This window comes from Momordica charantia (assembly GCF_013281855.1).
Source record: "Momordica charantia cultivar OHB3-1 chromosome 10 unlocalized genomic scaffold, Mcharantia_2.0 BLBB01000010.1, whole genome shotgun sequence".
NCBI lineage: Eukaryota > Viridiplantae > Streptophyta > Magnoliopsida > Cucurbitales > Cucurbitaceae > Momordica > Momordica charantia.
Genome location: NW_028275158.1, coordinates 22,218,385 through 22,237,819, shown reverse-complemented (window position 1 = coordinate 22,237,819; position 19,435 = coordinate 22,218,385). Strand labels below are relative to the sequence as shown.

Below are 19,435 nucleotides of genomic sequence, written 5' to 3'. Positions count from 1 at the left end.
AAAATGTATGCACAAAACTCTATTGTTTTTGGTTTTAAATAATATAATCCTTAATATTTATTTATTTCTTATTATTATTATCTTTTTAATACAGCATCATGCAAGGGTGGAAATTCGAACTCACGATATTTTTTGTCGTAGATAAATATCTTAACTAATTGAACTACATTCAAGTTGTCATGTAATTCTTGATATTCATATGACTTATGTAATTTCATGTATGATGATACGTAAATTTAAATGAATATTTTTCAGAAAGTCTACTCGTAAATGAATTAATCATGATTATTAATATCTCGTTTGATAACTATATTAGTTTTCTATTTTCAAGACTAAGCTTTGAAACATTATTTTAGATATATGTTTATTTGTTTTGTTATTATAATTTTTATAAACATTTTTAAAATCTAAATCAATTAATAAGAAAAGAAAAAGTAACTTTAAAAAATGTGTGGTTTTTTAAATTTAGTTAAGAATTCAAATATGTTTTCAAGAGATGTGAAAAACTTACTGACGAAATTGTACGAAAACAAACATAATCTTTTTAAACATAAAACTAGAAACAAAATGATTTTCAAACGATACTTAAATCATTTCAGGTTATATTAGTTATTATAAACCATTTAAAATAGCTAAAGTCTCGTTTAATAACCCATTTATTTTTTGATTTATATTTTTTGAAATTAAGATATTAGTCAAATTTTGAAACCTTAGAAGAAAAAAATAGTTTATAAAACTTGTTTTTGTTTTTGAAATTTAGGTAACAATTCAAATTTGTTTTCAAAAGAGTCCAAAAACTTATCAATGAAATTGTACAAACAAGCCTAATTTCGAGTTATATTAGTTATGGCAATAGCTAAGATATTGTTTGATAACTCTTTTATTTTTATTTTAAGTTGGCCCGAACACTCAATTATTTAAAACGAAAAACACTCTAAAAAAATTGTAACTGAACCATATATCATTATATCAATGGTGGTCAAATACAAATTTTGAAAATTCCTAAATGGTAAAAAAAATTAGAACAAAATAGGTTTGAAATAGATGTCTATTTGATCCCTGAAATTTCGAAAGTTACGTACTTTCAATTCTTGAAGTTTGAAAAATATTTTAAAATGACCACGAAGTTAAATTACCTGTTAGTTGACTAATGGAAAAATGACAAGAGACGGTTGATGGGTTCGTTTTCAAATGAAGTGTCATATTTCTTCCCCTTCATCTTCCTTCTTCTTCTCCGGTGAAGCGTGCCGACGTCACCGCCCTTGTTTCAGATCTGGAATGTAATGGTTGCGATATGTGATGAGGTAGAATGGATGATAGCGACGATTTGTCATAGAGGGAAGGAGGAGAGTTCCAAATCTAAACGTTATTTTTTTTTTCAAATCTAAAGCGCAGATGGAGGCTTTGGCAGTGGGCGATGAGCAGCGAATGTTGGTGGTCGGTGGTAGCCGGCGACGGCACGTTTCACCAGAGAAGAAGAAGAAATATGAAGGGGATGGAGAAAAAGTCAAGGAAGAGAGAGAAAAAGTATAAGATTATTATAAAAATGAATGCATTTTTTGAGTTATTGATTTACGTGTATAATAAACTCTATTAAATCTTAAAATATAAATTACGATATAGACTAAACTATTATAAATTTTAAAATATAAGGACTAAATCGTTGTAAGGACAGTATTTAACTTGTTTTTTTTTTAATCAACGTTAGATATAGAAATGATACCTTTATCATATCTGGGTGAAACAGAAGTGTTGATATTTGAGTTTTTATCATGTCAAAGATTAAGATGGATATTGAGATAGTCAATAGATAATATTTTTTTTAAATTATAATTTCCTTAGTGTTCATACTCTTGGTGTACTAGAAAATACAACATTTTTGTTACCTGTATATATGTTAATTTGTTATTTGGAAATAAAGAAGAAAAGTAAATTTCATATGTATTTTACAAAATACATCCAAATTTCAATAGTACGAAAAATTAAGAAACCGTTACAAATAAACTTTACACAACGTTACACAACTTTCGGATGTCATGAAGGAACACAAAAAACTTCAAATATTTTCTTTTTCTTTTTCCTTTTTTTTGATTTTTTTGATTTTTTGATTTTTTGATTTTTGAAATGGAACAGATGCGTAATCTACACTCTACACAGTAACAATTTGGTAAAAGCAAAAACAGAGCGAGAAAACAACGGCCTCACTCCATCACCGTACTCAACATTCAACAACACGAGAAGAAGAATCCCTTTCGATTTAAAAATAAATCCGATCACCGAATCGACGAACGCGGCGACGGCGGAGATCCGTCTTCATACTCCGTTTCAGAGCTGCTACTTCTGTAGTAGTACCTCAATTGCCGAGAAATCTGTCTTTCTAACCACAATCGACTACGGAAATCATCGATGAATTTCTGAGCTCGCTCATCCACATCGTCTTCAACAATTTCGTAGCTCTGCGTCATCGGCGGCCGCGAATCATCGACATCGTATTCAATAATTCCGTAGCTCGGCGGCGGCGGCGGCGGCGGCGGCGGTGGCGGTAGTGGCTGCGGCGGCGGCACTGGCCTAGGCCTCACCGTCCGATCGCCAAAAGCGGATGACCGGAGCCGGTGGGAAGGTAGGCGGCGAGCGAGGTGGAGGCGGAGCAACACCGTGAATTTCCTCAATACCTTCTTCAGGCGGAACAGCGCTCCCCATTTCTTCTCTCCCATTTTTCTCTGCGTTTGGAAACGTCAAATCGAATGGAGCAGAATATAACAAGACGCGCTATTTATAAGTGTTGTGTACACATTTCTCTATTCCATTTTGTTCATTGTATATTCAGCTTCATCCACGACACCTCATCTAAATGGACGCCAAGGGAAAATCGGACGGCCCTAATTTATTTCTCATACCGTGCGTGCCCGGAACATCCCAACCGTTCGCTTCAGGACACGTGGCGGTTATAGAAACTTCAGAACTAATCTTAAAATATATACATATACGAAATATGTACCAAACTTAATTTGTACCTGCATCACACTCAATAACTGTTTTAATTAATCACAATCACTCGATTTAAAACGGATTAGATCTGGACCGTTAAAAATATATGCTCAGAGAAATTATAATGCAATTACCTAATCCAATAAATTCATCACATCACACAAATCTCATGTCACTAAATTTAAATTTTTGTCCCTAAAGGTTGAACACATATTTATTTAGCATAGATTATTTAGAGAACTTAATTACACAAATAACTAAAATAGAGTACGGAGAAGACTGCGAGAAAATTATCAAACTATTCATATTCATATATTTTTTATAAATAAATAAAGAAATTACAAATAAATAAAAAAAAACAATTTAAGGTACCTCCAATATTATATGATTTTTACACCCCATTTTTTTAGACGAAAAAAAAACCAATAAGCCCCTCCTTCCTCCTCTAACAACAGTCCCTGGTGTTATATGTAGCTTTACATATCATTTGTTGTTATACTCCGTTGGTAAAGTCTATAAATATATACTGTACAGTACTTTATAATTTACCAATGAATAAATCAGATTTCACAAGATTGTGAAATATTTCATGGTATCAGAGCAGCGAACGATATTTCTCTGATCTCCACGAGTCGTTCTTTGAACTTCACGCGTCATTCATTGGGCTTTTATTTTCTTGAAAAGAAAAAAAAAGTGGATTCTTCTTCTTCAAGCGGAACCTCACAAAATCGAAGTTCCTCCATTGGCGATCTGAACTCTCCAATTTTCTTGTTGTCGAACATCTGCAACCTAATTTCTATTCGATCAGATTCTTCGAACTATGTCCTCTGGAAATTTCAACTTTCTGCAATTCTCAAGGCTCACAAGCTTTTTGGCTTCATCGATGGAACTGTTCCTCTTCCAAGTCGATATCTACTGGTTGAATCTTCCGATTCTACTGCAACTCAATCCGGCCTTTGATGATTGGATTGCAAAAGATCAAGCTCTAATGACCTTAATCAATGCCGCACTCGCCTACATTGTTGGCAGCGGAACTTCGAAAGAGGTATGGGAGGTTCTTGAAAAGCATTATTCGTCAAGTAGCAGAACGAATATAGTTAATCTCAAGACAGATTTGCAGACAATATCCAAGAAACCTGGTGAGTCAATCAGTGAGTATGTAAAACGTATTAAAGAAGTTAAAGAAAAACTTGCAAACGTCTCTGTTATAATCAATGAAGAGGATCGGTTGATATACACTTTGAATGGGTTACCTACTGAATACAGTACGTTTCGGACATCGATGAGAACTCGTTCTCATCCAATCTCTTTCGAAGAATTACATGTATTGTTATTGTCCGAAGAATCTGCCATTGGAAAACAGGATAAGCGCGATGAACCTTTTCCACAGCCCTCCGCAATGATTGCTTCTTCTCAGCAACGCAATTTTCGTGGAAAATCATTTGCTCCTGGTCAATTTCGTGGTAGATCGACTCATGGACATACTGGTCGAGGTAGAATCTCCTCTAATGGAACTAACAATTCAGGAGGACATCGAGGCCGTAATCCTACCGGTTTTCCTTTCACCCCTATACGAACCAGTGGCACAAATGATGGCAGAATTTTGTGCCAAATCTGTAATCGACCTGGGCATACAGCTATTGATTGTTATAACCGCATGAACTATAATTACCAAGACAGGCATCCTCCACAGCAACTTGCAGCCATGGTTGCTTCACAAAATCAGCAGTTCGCTTCTGGTTTACCTGCTTTTCAATCAACACCCTGGCTTGTTGATTCAGGGTGCAATACACATGTGACTGTTGACTTAAATCACTTGTTTGTTGCATCTGAATACAATGGAGAAGATCAAGTATCGGTCGGTAGTGGACAGTCACTTCCAATTACCCATTCAGGTTGCGGAGTTCTTCAAACTCCTTCCTCTTCCCTATCTCTTCTCAAATTATTCCATGTTCCAAGTATTGCTGCCAATTTATTATCAGTTCATCAACTTTGTACTGATAACAATTGTCTTCTTATTTTTGACTCTACTCATTTCACAATACAGGACAAAGTCTCGGGTCACATCCTTTTCCAAGGACCTAGTGTCAATGGTCTATACCCTATCGCACCATCTGATAGTTCATCTCCTTCAAGTGCCTTCCTTGCATCAAATGGACCCGTTGCTCATGTCAACACTAAGTCTTTCTCCTCCATGTGGCATAACCGGTTAGGGCACCCAGGTTCTGATATTCTTCATTCTGTTATGAAGCTCTTAAATTTACCTTGTTCTCGTTCAGTTAAATGTGTCTGTGAACACTGTCTACATGGCAAAATGATAAAATTGCCTTTTTCGTTCTACTTCTTTTTCATTGTATCCTCTTGAAATAATACATTTTGATGTATGGGGCCCTGCCCCTGAACCTTCTATTTATGGTTACAAATATTATGTTTCTTTTGTGGATGACATGTCCCGATATACTTGGTTTTTTCCACTTAAAATCTAATGTGTTTCATATATTTGTCAAGTTCAAACCTTTAGTTGAAAACATACTAAACTCCCATATCAAGACTTTTCGTAGTGACGGTGGGGGAGAATTTGTTAATCATCATTTTAACTCTCTGTTAAATATTCATGGCATTCTCCACCAAAAATCATGTGCCTACACCCCTGAACAAAATGGTGTGGCCGAACGAAAACACCGACATATTGTAGAAATGGCCTTATCCTTAATTTCCACATCCTCTCTGCCTCTCAAATTTTGGCCCTATGCTTTTGCCACAGCTGTTTTCCTTATTAATCGTCTTCCTTCTTCCATTCTAGGTGGTAAATCTCCTTTTGAATGTCTTTATAATCGGCTACCGGATTACTCACATCTTCGTACCTTTGGTTGTGCCTGTTACCCTCTTCTTAAACCCTATCATTCTCATAAACTCCAGCCAAAAACATCTCGGTGTGTCTTTCTTGGTTATCCCTTGGATTACAAAGGCTATATGTGTTATGACATGAGTAATGCCAAAATCTATACCACTCGCCATGTTATTTTTTACGAAACTTTTTTTCCTTTTTCCAATTCACCTGTGCCCTCCTCTTCTTCTTCTCCATTATCTTCACCTTCTTCTTCATCTTCTTCTGTTCTTTCTTTATTACCCTATTTTTTGTCATCTCCTTCTTCCAATACTTCTGATTCACCTACAATTGCACCCACTACTGCCTCGGTTCTTCATCCTCCTCTTTATTCTAATGCAATAGCTGGTGGTGATGGTTCAAATGGTGTTAATTGCCCATTGGATACAACAGATCATTCTAATACTACATTTCATTGTCCAAGTGATCCTTCTCATGTCAATGATGGTCATGCACATGGTACATCACCTACTACTGATATTATGTGTACTATCCCTGCAAGTGAACCTCTTTCCACGGCTGATGACTTGTCAAATCAGTCTACTGTACCTGTTATCTTTGATACATCTATCAAATGCAACAGGACTCGGTTTTAATGAAGCTTCTATTCCTGTTATGCCCTTTGTTCATAACAGTCACCCTATGCAAACAAGGGGTAAATCTGGCATCTCCAAGAAAAAGGTTTTTCATGTATCTGTTCCTCCAGATGACTCCGTTGAACCAACTTCCTTTGCCAAAGCCTCCACAATTTTGGTATGGCAGCAAGCTATGGTTCATGAATACAAAGCATTGGTTAAACAAAATACATGGCACCTCACTCCTCTTCCTCCGGGCAAGAGTGCTATTGGCTGCAAATGGGTGTATCGTGTAAAACGACATCCCGATGGTAGCATCGCCCGTTACAAAGCTCGTTTGGTGGCAAAAGGGTATCATCAAGAGGAAGGTGTGGATTATGAGGAGACATTTAGTCCAGTAGTAAAGAAACCCACAGTTCGAATTATTCTCTCATTGGCTTCTCAGTTCGATTGGTCCCTTAGGCAACTTGACGTTAAAAATGCCTTTCTTCATGGGGATCTTCGTGAGGAAGTTTATATGCAACAACCTTAGGGCTTCATTGACAAACAATTCCCAAACTATGTCTGTCATCTTAAGAAGTCTCTATATGGCCTCAAACAAGCTCCTCGAGCTTGGTTTGAGTGTTTCACCTCTCACTTATTAACTCTGGGTTTCGTTGCCTCTACAGCCGATTCATCTCTTTTTATACGGCGTACGACTGACTCCATCTCCTATCTCCTCTTATATGTTGACGATATTATTGTTACTGGAAGCTCCACCTCCTATATTGACTCTCTAGTCACTCAGCTCCGTTCATCGTTCGACATGACTGATCTGGGTACGTTGAAATATTTTCTTGGCCTTGAGATTAACAGAACAATAAATGGTATTGCAGTTCATCAAACAAAGTATGCTCGTGACTTACTTCTTCGCTTTGGTATGCTTTCTGCTAAGTCCTGTAAAACACCACTTGTTTTGAAGTCTTCTAAAGATGAATCTGCTTCTTGTTCTTTAGAAGATGCTCGTCATTACAGGTCTATAATTGGTGCACTACATTATTTGACGTTTACACGTCCTGATCTTGCCTTTCCTGTTAGTCGATTATCTCAATTTATGCAGTCTCCATCTCTTGATCAATTATCTGCTGCTAAGCGAGTTCTTCGTTATGTTAATGGTACTTTGAATACTAGTTTATTGTTTCGCAAGAGTTATTCTGATCCTTTATGTTTGACTGCATTTTCTGACTCCGATTGGGCTGGTGACTCCATAGATCGACGCTCTACTTCTGGTTATATTGTTTTCTTGGGACAAAATCCTATTTCATGGGTTGCTAAGAAACAGTCTACAGTCTCACGGAGTTCTACAGAGGCTGAATGCCGGTCATTAGCTTCCACTGCAGCTGAATTGTTTTGGCTACGACAACTTCTCCGGGATCTTCATATTTTTGGTACCAAACCTCCCGTGCTTTGGTGTGATAACTTGTCTGCTATACACCTTGCTAAAAATCCGGTATTTCATGGACGCACAAAACATATTGAAATTGATTTTCACTAGGTACGAGAACGAGTTGTTCGGCAAGATATCTCACTGCGTTTTATTCCAACGGAGTCTCAGCTGGCTGATTTGTTCACAAAGCCGCTTACTGCTGCCCGATTATCTTCTCTTTTAGTTGGCTTTGTCTGCATTTGTTTGAGGGGGAATGTTATATGTAGCTTTACATATCATTTGTTATTCTGTTTGTGTACAGTTATAGGAGTTTTACTTTCTGTTATACTCCGTTGGTAAAGTCTATAAATATATACTGTCACCTGGTGAAGCAACCAAACCTCCTTCTCTGCAACCTTAAACCTTAAACCTCAGACCAACAACAAGGAGTATATTATTATGATACCTCGATAAGAAAAAAAAAAAGGTATATATTATTATATAACCTACTAATTAGTTAGTATATAACAATGAAAAATTTACTACATTGTTTCATATTATGTCATGTTAATTTTTAAAATATTTTTAAAAGGTCAAAAGTAGTATCGAAACTCTTGAAACAAGACAATAAGTTTAAAATATTTTTAAAAGGTCTATCGAAACTCTTGAAACAAGACAATGAGTTTTGGAATAAAGGTAAGAAACTAAAGAATTATTTTTAAAAAAAAATTAAAAATCAGAAAGAGAAGAACGTAAGTGATAAGAGCAGTGCTCTATTTTCATACAAGAACGAAGAACCCATAATACGAATAAGGGTTTCAAGAAAATATCAGAAAGAATATTTAGAAGAAAATATTTAAAGTACAGATTATATACGTGGCAACATATTACAGGCTACTTTGTCAAAATATTCCATCACAGATTCTGTTAGGGGAACGTTCTGGAACTTGTTGAGAAACTTAAGTAACAAATTAGGTAGTTTCCCGGTAGTCAGTTAGTCAACACGCTGTTTCTGCCGTAAGACGAGATCCAGAAGCTTGCTAGGCAAGAAAGAATTATCCATTCATTTCGGACGGGAATTGAGCAAGACATATAATATAACCCTTAATATTTATTTATTTATAGTTATTATTATTTTTAATATAACATCACGTCTCACGATTGGTATCTTAACTAGTTGAGTTAAGTTTGAGTTGTCATATGATCCTTAATATTTATTTATTTATAGTTATTATTATTTTTAATACAACATCACGTCTCACAATTGGTGTCATAATTAGTTGAGTTAAGTTTGAGTTGTCATATGATCCTTAATATTCATATAACTTATGCAATTTCATGTATGATGATACGTAAATTTAGATGAATATTTTTTACAAAATCTACTGGTAAACGAATTAATCGCAAATATTAATATCCCTGTTTAATAACTATTTGATTTATATTTTTTTGTTTTCAAGACAAAGTTTAGAAACATTTATGCTTCCAGATATTTGCTTCTTTTTTTTGTTATCATAGTTATTATAAACATTTTCAAAATCTAAGTCAACTTTTGAAAAGAAAAAAATTAATTTTCAAAAAATTAATTTTGTTTTTGAAATTTGGTTAAGATTTCAAATATGGTTCTAACAGATGTGACAAATTTACTAATGAAATTGAAAAAAACATGCATAGTTTTCTAAAATAGAAAACAGAAAATTGAGTACGAAATAGCTAAGGTCTCATTTGATAACTTTCTTTTTTTTTTTTTTTTTTGGATGTATTTCTTTATTTTGCTACATGCTTTTTAAGAACGCTTTTAAAATATTAGTCAAATTTTGAAAACTAAAAATTAGTTTCACACTTATTTTTATTTTTGAAATTTTTGCTAAGAATGTAAATGTGATTTAGAAAAAAGATGAAAATATGCGGAAAAAAAAAATTATAAGTAAACAAACAGAAAGTTATAGACTAAATTGTAAGTAAATAATATATTTGGAACTTTTAACAGAAACGAAAATGGCAAAACATTATAGACTAAATTGTTCAGTCTGCATCTTATTAAGCAGTAAGTTCTAAAATCTCAATTTCCAAAAACAATTCTCATTTCTAACTGTATACATTAAACAAAATACAAATAAGCTACAAAAGATTTCAGTGAAAAATGATGAAACAAATCTTGGAAGAGGGAATGAACGAGTCAAAGCTTTGAACTCCCAAGTTAAAAAAAAAAAAGTCTCCTATAAATAATCAGGCGTTGGCAACCCATTGCTGAGAACCATCATCACCATGTGAGCCTCCTTCAGAACCGTCTGCAGCTTCCTTGCCAGTTCCATGGCGATCTGCTCGTCCCTCTTCGATCTGATCGTGATTGCTTGAACTACCATACGTCTGTCTTCTCGCCTCCTTTCGAGCTGCCCTCTCGGCCAATTTCAGTTCTCTAAAGCCCTGTTCGAATTTCGCTTCGTCCTCGGGTGAAAAGAAAACAACCTCCATCTGCCCAAGTTCTTCATACAGCTTCGTTATCTTTGCCTTCCAAAACAGCCCTATCTCAGTGTCCATCTTGTGGTATGGGGTCTTCAGCAGATACTCATCGATGCCACCAACCTTGTCAATGCATCGAAGGGCGTGAGTGGTGACTTTAACTCGTATATGGCGATCTAGAATATAGCTGAAAAGTCGCTTCTCTTGGACATTTGGTTTCCAAGTCCTCCTTGACCTATTAAGCAGAAGCACGTAAAGGGTTAAATGCTCCAAAATTGAACAATTTCCGCATGACAGTATGAAACAGTATAAGATCAAGCCAATATGAAGGTCTGCGAGCAAAAGAATTGAAAATGGCATTGTACCACTGCATAGCATAAAACAACCACAAAAGAAAGGAAACAACTATCTTGTGCTCTTAATCTTGTAGAGTTAAACAATTGTTCGGTGAGATTAGGTGAAGTGAGCGTAAACCACTCATGGATATAAGAAAAATATCAAGCTTTCAAGTTTCTGAATACCAGAGAAAGAGTGACATACCCTAGACTTGTATATCAAAAGACTCCAAATAAACAGCAAAAAGCAATCGAGGTCCCGTGGAGGAGAAAACACAACTGAAAGTTCATTCTCTATTTTCAAAATTACCAAAGTTCATTTTTTAAGCGTATACAGATTGATATCAAAACTAAAAATTGAAAGAGAGGGGGGCACTCTCAGTGAACTTTATGCATCATATTGATTCTTGATTCTATAATGTTAACTAGAGGATCAAAAGAGCAGTGTTGTTGCTAAACATTAAACCCCATAGAGACAAATCTTCAAGTCATAGAAAAGAGGGTAAGAAAATTTCTCGGAAACAAATGACATGGTCAGAATAAAATCTCCACTTGATTCAATAATATCAACAATTACAACTCAAGCAGGACCGTGAAGAGTCCTGGCAGAGCACAACAGAATCGTACTAACCCCACACCCAAATCCGAACAGCCATCATAACAAGACATCAAAAGTAAAGCAGACCAAAATCACCTTAAACTGGCAAGGCAATAATTCGCTATCACAGAGATCCACTAAATCATGAATATTCATTCATCTTTCTATACATGGCTATTCACAAAGTGAATGGAGAGCAGAAACCCATTAGATTCAAGGACTCCTCCAGCTAAATGTAGAAGCAACAATCTTGTCATAGTAGAAAAGAAAAATCAAAAGTAGGAGTATTTAGCCAAAGTGTCAAAATAGTATCTGGGAGAATTTGCTGCCGAAGTACATTGTTACAGAGCAGAATTCAGAGTGCAATAGATTTATTTAGGGCGTCTTTACTTAAGATCATCAAACTAAAGATCAAGCTAATCAATTATAACGGACTGACAGCCTAACACCATATAATCTGGAAAATCATTGATGTGCATCCAAACTCGGAGAGAATCTGAATCGACCAAAGATTTCGAAAAAGAAAAAGGATTGCGAGGTTCATACTTGTTACCACCGTCTTCACTGACGCGGTTACCGAACTGGATGTGACGGCCGGCGAAAATACCACGCTTTGCCCTGTTCATCACCACTTTGCTGTCCGGTATACATTTCTTCAGCGATTCCTTCACTCCAGGCGCCAGATTGATCTCTCCAACTTTCTTCAATACCTTCTTTCATCATTTCCTTTCCTCTAAACGCCATTATCGACTCTCTCTTGTAGTTTCAGAATCAGCTGTGATTCAAAAATACGCCTAAAAATACGACCAGAAGTAGAAACAGTAATTTGATTCCCTTTAACGAAAGCACTGCGTAGAGAAAACCAAGCTCAACTAAATTTCAAGCGACATGGGTCGGGGTTTGTAATTTGAGCATCAAGATTAGAGAAGGAAGAGTGCCTTCATTTTCTACAATGGCTGCGATTCAAATCCTTCTGTTTGAGCTCGTGGTTCTTTAAATACCTAGGAAGCAAATCAACACGAAAAAATCCATCAGCCAAAAACCTTAGCGAAAATCAAAAAAGAAAAATCTATCAACAAACAGAAAATGACGTCGTTCACCTTAATTACCACGAATCAGTATCGGGATCTTAATCGCCGGACAGTTACAGTAAGCACATCACAAACGGCAGTGAGCTGCTAAAATGGTGGGGGGAGCCGACGTGAGGAAGAACACGCGAGGGTGAGAGGAAGATGACCTAGGGTTTCTATTTCTTTCATTTAAAAATGATAATTTAAATTAACGTTAAAATACTATTTTTCTTTTAGAACTAATTATTTCGGAGCAGGTATTGAAGTAATTTCCAATTTTATCTAAGTATAATTGATTTTTAAAATTATCCAGATAATTTGATTAATTTAAAATGATTTTAAATTATCTTAAAATTGGTTCCAGAAAAAGCTTTCTTAAAATCCATTTTTTAATTGATTAATAATATTATTGGGAAGGAAAATAATTTTGACAATGACAAAAATTATTTTGATCAAAATCACTCCCAAATACATTTTTAAACCTGTTTTCAAAAATTTTAATATAAATTATACCCCATATAAACTATTTATTCAAATATATTAAGTGTAATATGGTCGAAAAAGTAAGATTAAGAGTAAAATTAAGATATTAGAATGATCCCTTACTTTTTTATTTTTTTATACAAAATTAAAGTAAATAAATGATAAGATATAAAGTTCATATTAAACTAGGTTTTGATTCCAAAATGGAAATTATGTATCCACGCTTAGGTTTCTCATGAATCTTTAACTCTCTTCACAAGTTTCTACACCACTTTGAGTTATCTGTATATTTATTTATTTATTTCGAATACAACAAATGCATGATGAAGAATTAAACCTTCGATCTTTAGGGGAATGAGCAATATCCTTTAATCGTTGAGGAACTAAGCTCATGTTGACAACAATTTATTTGTTTGACTAGCTAATTTAGTTGACTATATTAATGTTTAGAACGGAGTATAGATAAAAAAAAATAGGTGAGTTTTCTAGTTCGTAAAAAACGGTATAAGATTGATTTGAGAAGTTTAACAAGATGATAGAGACTAAGTTAAAATTGACTACAAACCATCAAATTGAAATTTTTAAAACTACGAGAATCATTAAAATTAGGTTAAAGTCGTAGGGAATAAATTCATAATTTAACAACATGAGTTTCAACCGTTAAGATATCTTATTCATTATTATTTTTTTTTTAGGTTAGTTGAATTTCTCATCCTCAAGTTTACTATATTAAAAAGAAAAAAAAGAGAAAGTGATAATTTAACTCAAATGAAAATTAAAAGAAATTGGGACATTTTGTAATTACCATAAACACATGGGTGGATTATTGGTATGAAAGTTAAGAACTTGGGGCATTTTTAATATTATTACAAACACATGGGTGGATTATTGAAATTACCAAAGTTTCTACACGTTTTCCTGTATAGCTCACCCAACCAAATCCCCCAAAGCCATCGTCTCTCCGCTTCTTCCTGGTTTCAGAGCTGAAGCAGAGCAGTGCTGTAAATCCATGGAGCTTCTTTCACGATGTTCTACTCTCATTCCTCACGCATCTTCCCTCAGCCTTCCTAATTCTCATCCAAAGCCATCCAATTTCTATCCCAAGCTCAAATCCAGTCTCTCTTTTCCTTCCGCTTGCTCAGTCCTCAAGGCAACCGCTCTTAAACCCTCGAGAACTCTAGCTTCGCCGTGCTCCGTCCTCATGACGGCTCCACAGACGCCGGATGTCGCCCGGAGAGGCGCCGAGACTGACGCCATGGGACTGCTTCTCAGGGAGAGGATCGTCTTCTTAGGGAATAGCATCGATGACTTTGTGGCCGATGCTATTATCAGCCAGCTCTTGCTATTGGATGCTCAGGACTCTACCAAAGATATCAGGCTCTTCATTAATTCCCCCGGCGGCTCTCTCAGGTATGCACGGGCTGATTTTTGGTGCATAATTTTGTTTGTGAAGATATGGAATATGAGATTCAGGTTTTTCTTTATTTTTTTCCAAATCAGTTGGATAATTGAACTTCTATGAATATGGATGTTGTGCCCAAGTTTCATATAGAATGAGTTAATATGCTTTCCTTAGCGCTGAATGCAAGAGACGGATAGTTGAACTCTGCTTCTCGCAATCCTATATAAAGATCTCACCATCTTCACCTGTACCGCAAACAGTTAGCCTACGGGTGGGTGTATGTAGTCCGGTGACGAGTCAGGTCACTGTAAATTTAAGTCTGTTACAGTTATGTAAACATATTTAAAATTGGAAGGAACTGATTGCATGAGAGTTAGTCTACCTTGTTAGATGGAACTGGGCTTGTGCTCTTATTTCCTTGGGTGGCATAGGAGTTGGTAAATGTGAGGACTAGAGACACCGCCATCCTCTCAAGGTGGATGTGCATATTAGTGCATAGAAAGAACGCCCTTTGAAGAAGCATAATCAAGAGTAAATATGGGATTGGCAACCTTTGGAGAAGCTCAATTCATTGGTCCAAGATTCGACATTGCTAAAACAATGGATTTCTTTGACCACTGTGTCTTCTTAAAGTTTGGTGATGGTCTGAGGATTAAATTTTGGACAGACGCTTGGCTTGATCCTTCTTGTCCAAGCCATATTCTCTAAATATTTTCTCAATTTCAAATTCTGGTGACTTTTTTTTGTTGTTTTTTTATTGGGGAAATTTTTGGAAGAGACAGTCCAAATTTGGATTTTCAGCTCAGGAGAAATCTTTTTGATAAAGAGCCGGAGGAATGGTTAATCTTTATTCTGAAAGATGGAAAGCAATCGGCTAAATCATGGTGAAGATAATTTTGTTGAAAGTTTGAATGCTTTGGGCTGTTTCCTTGCAAATCTGCCAACCTTCAGCTTAATAGTAGAGAAGGCAGGTCGGAGAAACCATTTCTTCTTTGATTTGGGAGGAAACAATCCTTAAAAGACTTTGTTCTTCCTTTGAAATATGGCTTACAAGAGTCTAAACACTTGTGATTGGATTCCTTCCATGGCTTTATATCCTTCTGTTTGACCTGTCTGCTTATCTAATGAAGAAACCATGGATCATTTGTTTATCAATTGTAAAAGGGATGGAGCTTACTCTCAGACGTTTGGTTTTGTTGGTGCTATTCTAAAGATATAAACACTTAGTAGCATGAAATTCTCTCTTGTTGGTGTTTTTGCAAAAAGCCAGAATTTTGTTGGCAAATGCTTCTGGAGCTTTGCTGTGGTATGTATATTTAGAAGGAAAGTAACAACAGAATTTTTTAAGATAGGTATATGCTTTGATGTTTTTTTGAGACTGTATAGTTTAGTGCAACTACGTGGAGTTCTCTCCAAGAATTTTGTGATTACAAGGCTTCTTTGATAAACCTAGATTGGGGGTACTTTGGCTTAGAAAGTTGTAGGACAAGATGGGTATCCCAGCCTTACAAAAGGACAATGGCAGATTTGGAAGAAACCTCTCTAGTTTATCTTGATTTTAAAGTAAAGAAGAACAGAAACCTATAAGACACTTTAGCTCACAAAGATTATATAAAAGCTACAAAAATGATTCTAGAGGTATTTCTTTCCATTCAATATCTACAAATTGGAATATCATTGAGGCAGATTTAATGATTTTAGATGTGTAATTGTGGGGAAAGAGCTACTCTTTGGCTTCTTGAAGGGAGAGAGAAACCAAATAATTTTTGAAGATGAGGCAACTCCAGTGGATTCTTTTTGTAATAGTGTACGGCAAACCTCTAGATGGTATTCAAACCACAAAAAATTCCTTTTGTAACTATAGTATTCACTTGATTAGCAACGATGGGAAGGCTTTGCTTTTTATGCAGATCCTTGGGCAGAGGTTTTCTCTACCCCGGCCCCTAGGTTGGTTGCTTCTTTCTTGTGCTGAATTCAATTCTTGGTTCCTATAAAAAAATGATTTTAGATGTTTCCTTAGCACTATAGCTTCTTATTATATCTTCCAAGAAGTCTTTCATTCTCCTAAAAGTCAATTAAACTCAAAGATATCCAATGATTAATCACCCTGCTCAAGAAAAAAGAACAATATATTCTTCAAAATTTTCCCATGAGTCACCTTTTTGAGTCAAGATACTATCATGGATGTCTGGCACACAATCCATTGGTATCGGTCTTCCTAAGAGAGGTTAACCTAATGGTTGAAACCTTGTGAATCATGTCAACAAAATTTATAATGGGAATTTATAAGCAATATGTTCCACAACGGATTTACATGCGAAGAATCCCAATCTCTATAATGACCAATTTCCTAAATAAATACTCATAGGGCAAGGACTAGACTAACACTCCAAAAAGAGCAAGCACATTCGCCAAATCAGAATATTTTAAAAAAATAAATAAACATCCATATTTCTTGTTCTTTCCCTATTACATTCTCAGTGGCAAATGCATAGAGGTGGGGGAAGTGTGAAGATACCCAAGCTTCCGTAATTACTAAAGTATGGCTGTGATGGGTCTATTTGCCTGGTATCTTTTGAATGTGTTTCTTGGCGTCACGAAAAAAAATTGATACGTAGGTGAGTCATAAGTGTCTAAACACACGGATAATTCCCTATAAATTCAGAATGTATGTTTTCAAATAATCTCCATACTAATAGAGAACTTTATTCTATTTGTATCAAGTTTACTTTGCTCTGGATCAAACTTAGTGCTACAGCAGTACAAAATATCTTGAATCATGTGATCTACATGTAATGATGCAACCAATCACTTACAACCATTGGAATCAGAACTCAATATCTCTATTCAAATTTCAAAAAAGAACTGTTGTCTCTTTCATATTCTTCTCTCCTTTGGAGAGGGGATGTGCCTTTTGGGCCACCACCGGAGATATTTGAAGACTTTTTACTGTCTGGAAATGAATGTACTCATCTACTCTATGTCTCTACATGAATGGAAAGATTAGCAAACTGTGGGAACACATACATATCTTCCTTCCCTGATTATTTATTTAATCTCCGTTTTATTCTTGTTTCCATGGTTTGCTGGCCTCTTTGTACGTTAGGATATCTTCTTGAGTAAATTAATATTTATGTGGCTAATGGATGATCTTTTCCTGATTTTTCTCCCCATCTTTGATGCACAACTACTTTTAGGTAAATTCGTTCCCTTAGGACCATACCTGAGAGTTTCCCACCTTTTACAACTCTAATCGTAAGCTGTTAAATGTATATTGCTATTTAACTACATAAGGATGAATGTGAGAAGTGTAAGCAGAAGATGTACTCTGCCTAGGTCGGTTCTTTTGTCAGAAAAGGTTATGTTTTTAAGTGCCACATCAATTTATCCTCGTTTTGATTTAGGAACACATCTTTCAACTGTGCAGTAAACTGAGCCCAGTCTCCCAATTCTCTACCAGGCAGATTCTTTATCAGCCCAATGTCCCTAGCTTGGGTGTTTTCTTTCGAGCAATCACTTACTACCACTCCTTTTGTATTAGCAACGGTGTAAATATTGTTGAAGATCATAAACCAGTTATCTTCCTAGAATCTAATTCTAAGCCTGTTTCCCAGCTTAGAAAGCAAATCTTTTTTCTAACAAAACCAACACATTTAGCCTAGATCAGGCCAGGGGCAGAGGGGGAGACTAGAGTACATGGTTCTCTTTGTTTTCTCTGACTTCAAGGACTAAAAATTTAAAAACCGGGAGTGTCACTATTATGAGTATATGGATGTTTCGGTTCTCGAGGTGCTTCAGGGGTGGTTTTTGAAAGGACAAGCTAAAATCCTTTGGGGTATGAGTTCTGGTACTAGTAATATTTTTTTGAGCATTTGGAAGGGAAAAAATCAACGAGTCTTCAACAACACGGCTCGTCCTTTTGATGTCTTTTGTGAAAGTGTACAAACTAATACGTCTTCTTACAGGAGGGGCTTCCACGTCCCTGTTGTTCCTTTCCTTTTCTCCATTTTTCAATACATATTCTTTCTTATGAAAAGGAAAAAAGAATTTTATTGTCATTATTTATTTGAAGCTGGAAATATTGATTGAATATGCTTTTTTAAACATGTATTTTTTGCTCATTCAGCCTTCAATGAGCGACCACCTGATGTCATGTATTTTTGCATCAAATTCGTTAGCATTTTTGCATAATATTTGTTGTTCGGACTGATTTCCTTTTATTAATGTCATTTCCGTTAGTGCTACAATGGCAATCTACGATGTCGTACAGCTCGTGAGGGCTGATGTCTCCACAATTGGACTAGGCATTGCAGCCTCAACAGCTTCCATAATCCTCGGCGGTGGCACTAAAGGCAAGCGTCTCGCAATGCCTAATGCACGTATTATGGTTCATCAACCTCTTGGAGGGGCGAGTGGTCAAGCAATAGATGTGGAAATTCAAGCACGTGAAATCATGCATAACAAGAACAACGTAACGAGAATTATCTCCGAATTCACTGGCCATCCGTTTGATAAAGTCCAAAAAGATATTGATAGGGATCGTTATATGTCGCCCATAGAGGCGGTTGAATATGGATTGATTGATGGAGTTATTGACAAAGATAGCATTATACCTCTCATGCCAGTGCCAGAAAGAGTGAAGGCAAGTTTAAATTATGAAGAAATTAGTAAAGATCCCAGAAAATTTTTGACACCAGATGTCCCCGACGACGAGATATACTAGTTTTCGGCGTTTCGGTAGACCTTTCTTTAGGCCCTTGATTTATATGATTTACATGTAGAATCTTATGTATGCAATTCATGGTGAGTGGAAATCAGAAATACCTTTAGGTATCAAAACTTCTCTACTCAAGTAAAAGGTATTGTGAATTTGTACCTTTTTTGTTTGACATTTTCAAATGAGCATTCTGAGAAAAGAAAAATTGGCATTGAATCATATTTTGTATTGTCAGTGTATATTTCATAGCTTTATTTTTCTATATTTCCTCCTTTTTCATAAATCTCCTTGTTAATTGTTACGCATTTCAAATTTTGTCACGTTGACTTTTTATTTAAGATATCAACAAATATTTTCTCAAAATGTATTTTTTAAATGTCTATGAAAGATCAATAGTAGTATTGAAATTTTTGAAAGGATAGGGATATTTTTATAAATTAACCTGGATTAAGATAAAGCTCGTATTAGTAACTTTTTATTTTCATTTTCTTTCCTGTGAACATTCAAATGGA

General features: G+C 35.6%; 2 protein-coding genes across 2 annotated transcripts; one reads left to right on the top strand and one right to left on the bottom strand.

The window, feature by feature from the left end:
* Window positions 1-9,864: 9,864 nt before the first annotated feature.
* Window positions 9,865-12,511, bottom strand: LOC111014872 (Ribosomal L28 family). Its single transcript, XM_088118644.1, is given in 5 exon segments — window positions 9,865-10,553; window positions 11,798-11,967; window positions 11,969-12,099; window positions 12,190-12,252; window positions 12,352-12,511. Coding segments are annotated over 3 exon segments (666 nt in total). The 5' UTR covers window positions 11,996-12,099; window positions 12,190-12,252; window positions 12,352-12,511; the 3' UTR covers window positions 9,865-10,084.
* Window positions 12,512-13,723: 1,212 nt separating this feature from the next.
* CLPP4 (CLP protease P4) lies at window positions 13,724-19,142 on the top strand. Its single transcript, XM_022289660.2, has 2 exons — window positions 13,724-14,214; window positions 18,446-19,142. Exons 1-2 carry the CDS (start codon window positions 13,814-13,816, stop codon window positions 18,927-18,929), a joined length of 885 nt encoding a protein of 294 aa, XP_022145352.1. The 5' UTR covers window positions 13,724-13,813; the 3' UTR covers window positions 18,930-19,142.
* The last annotated feature ends 293 nt before the right edge of the window (window positions 19,143-19,435 follow it).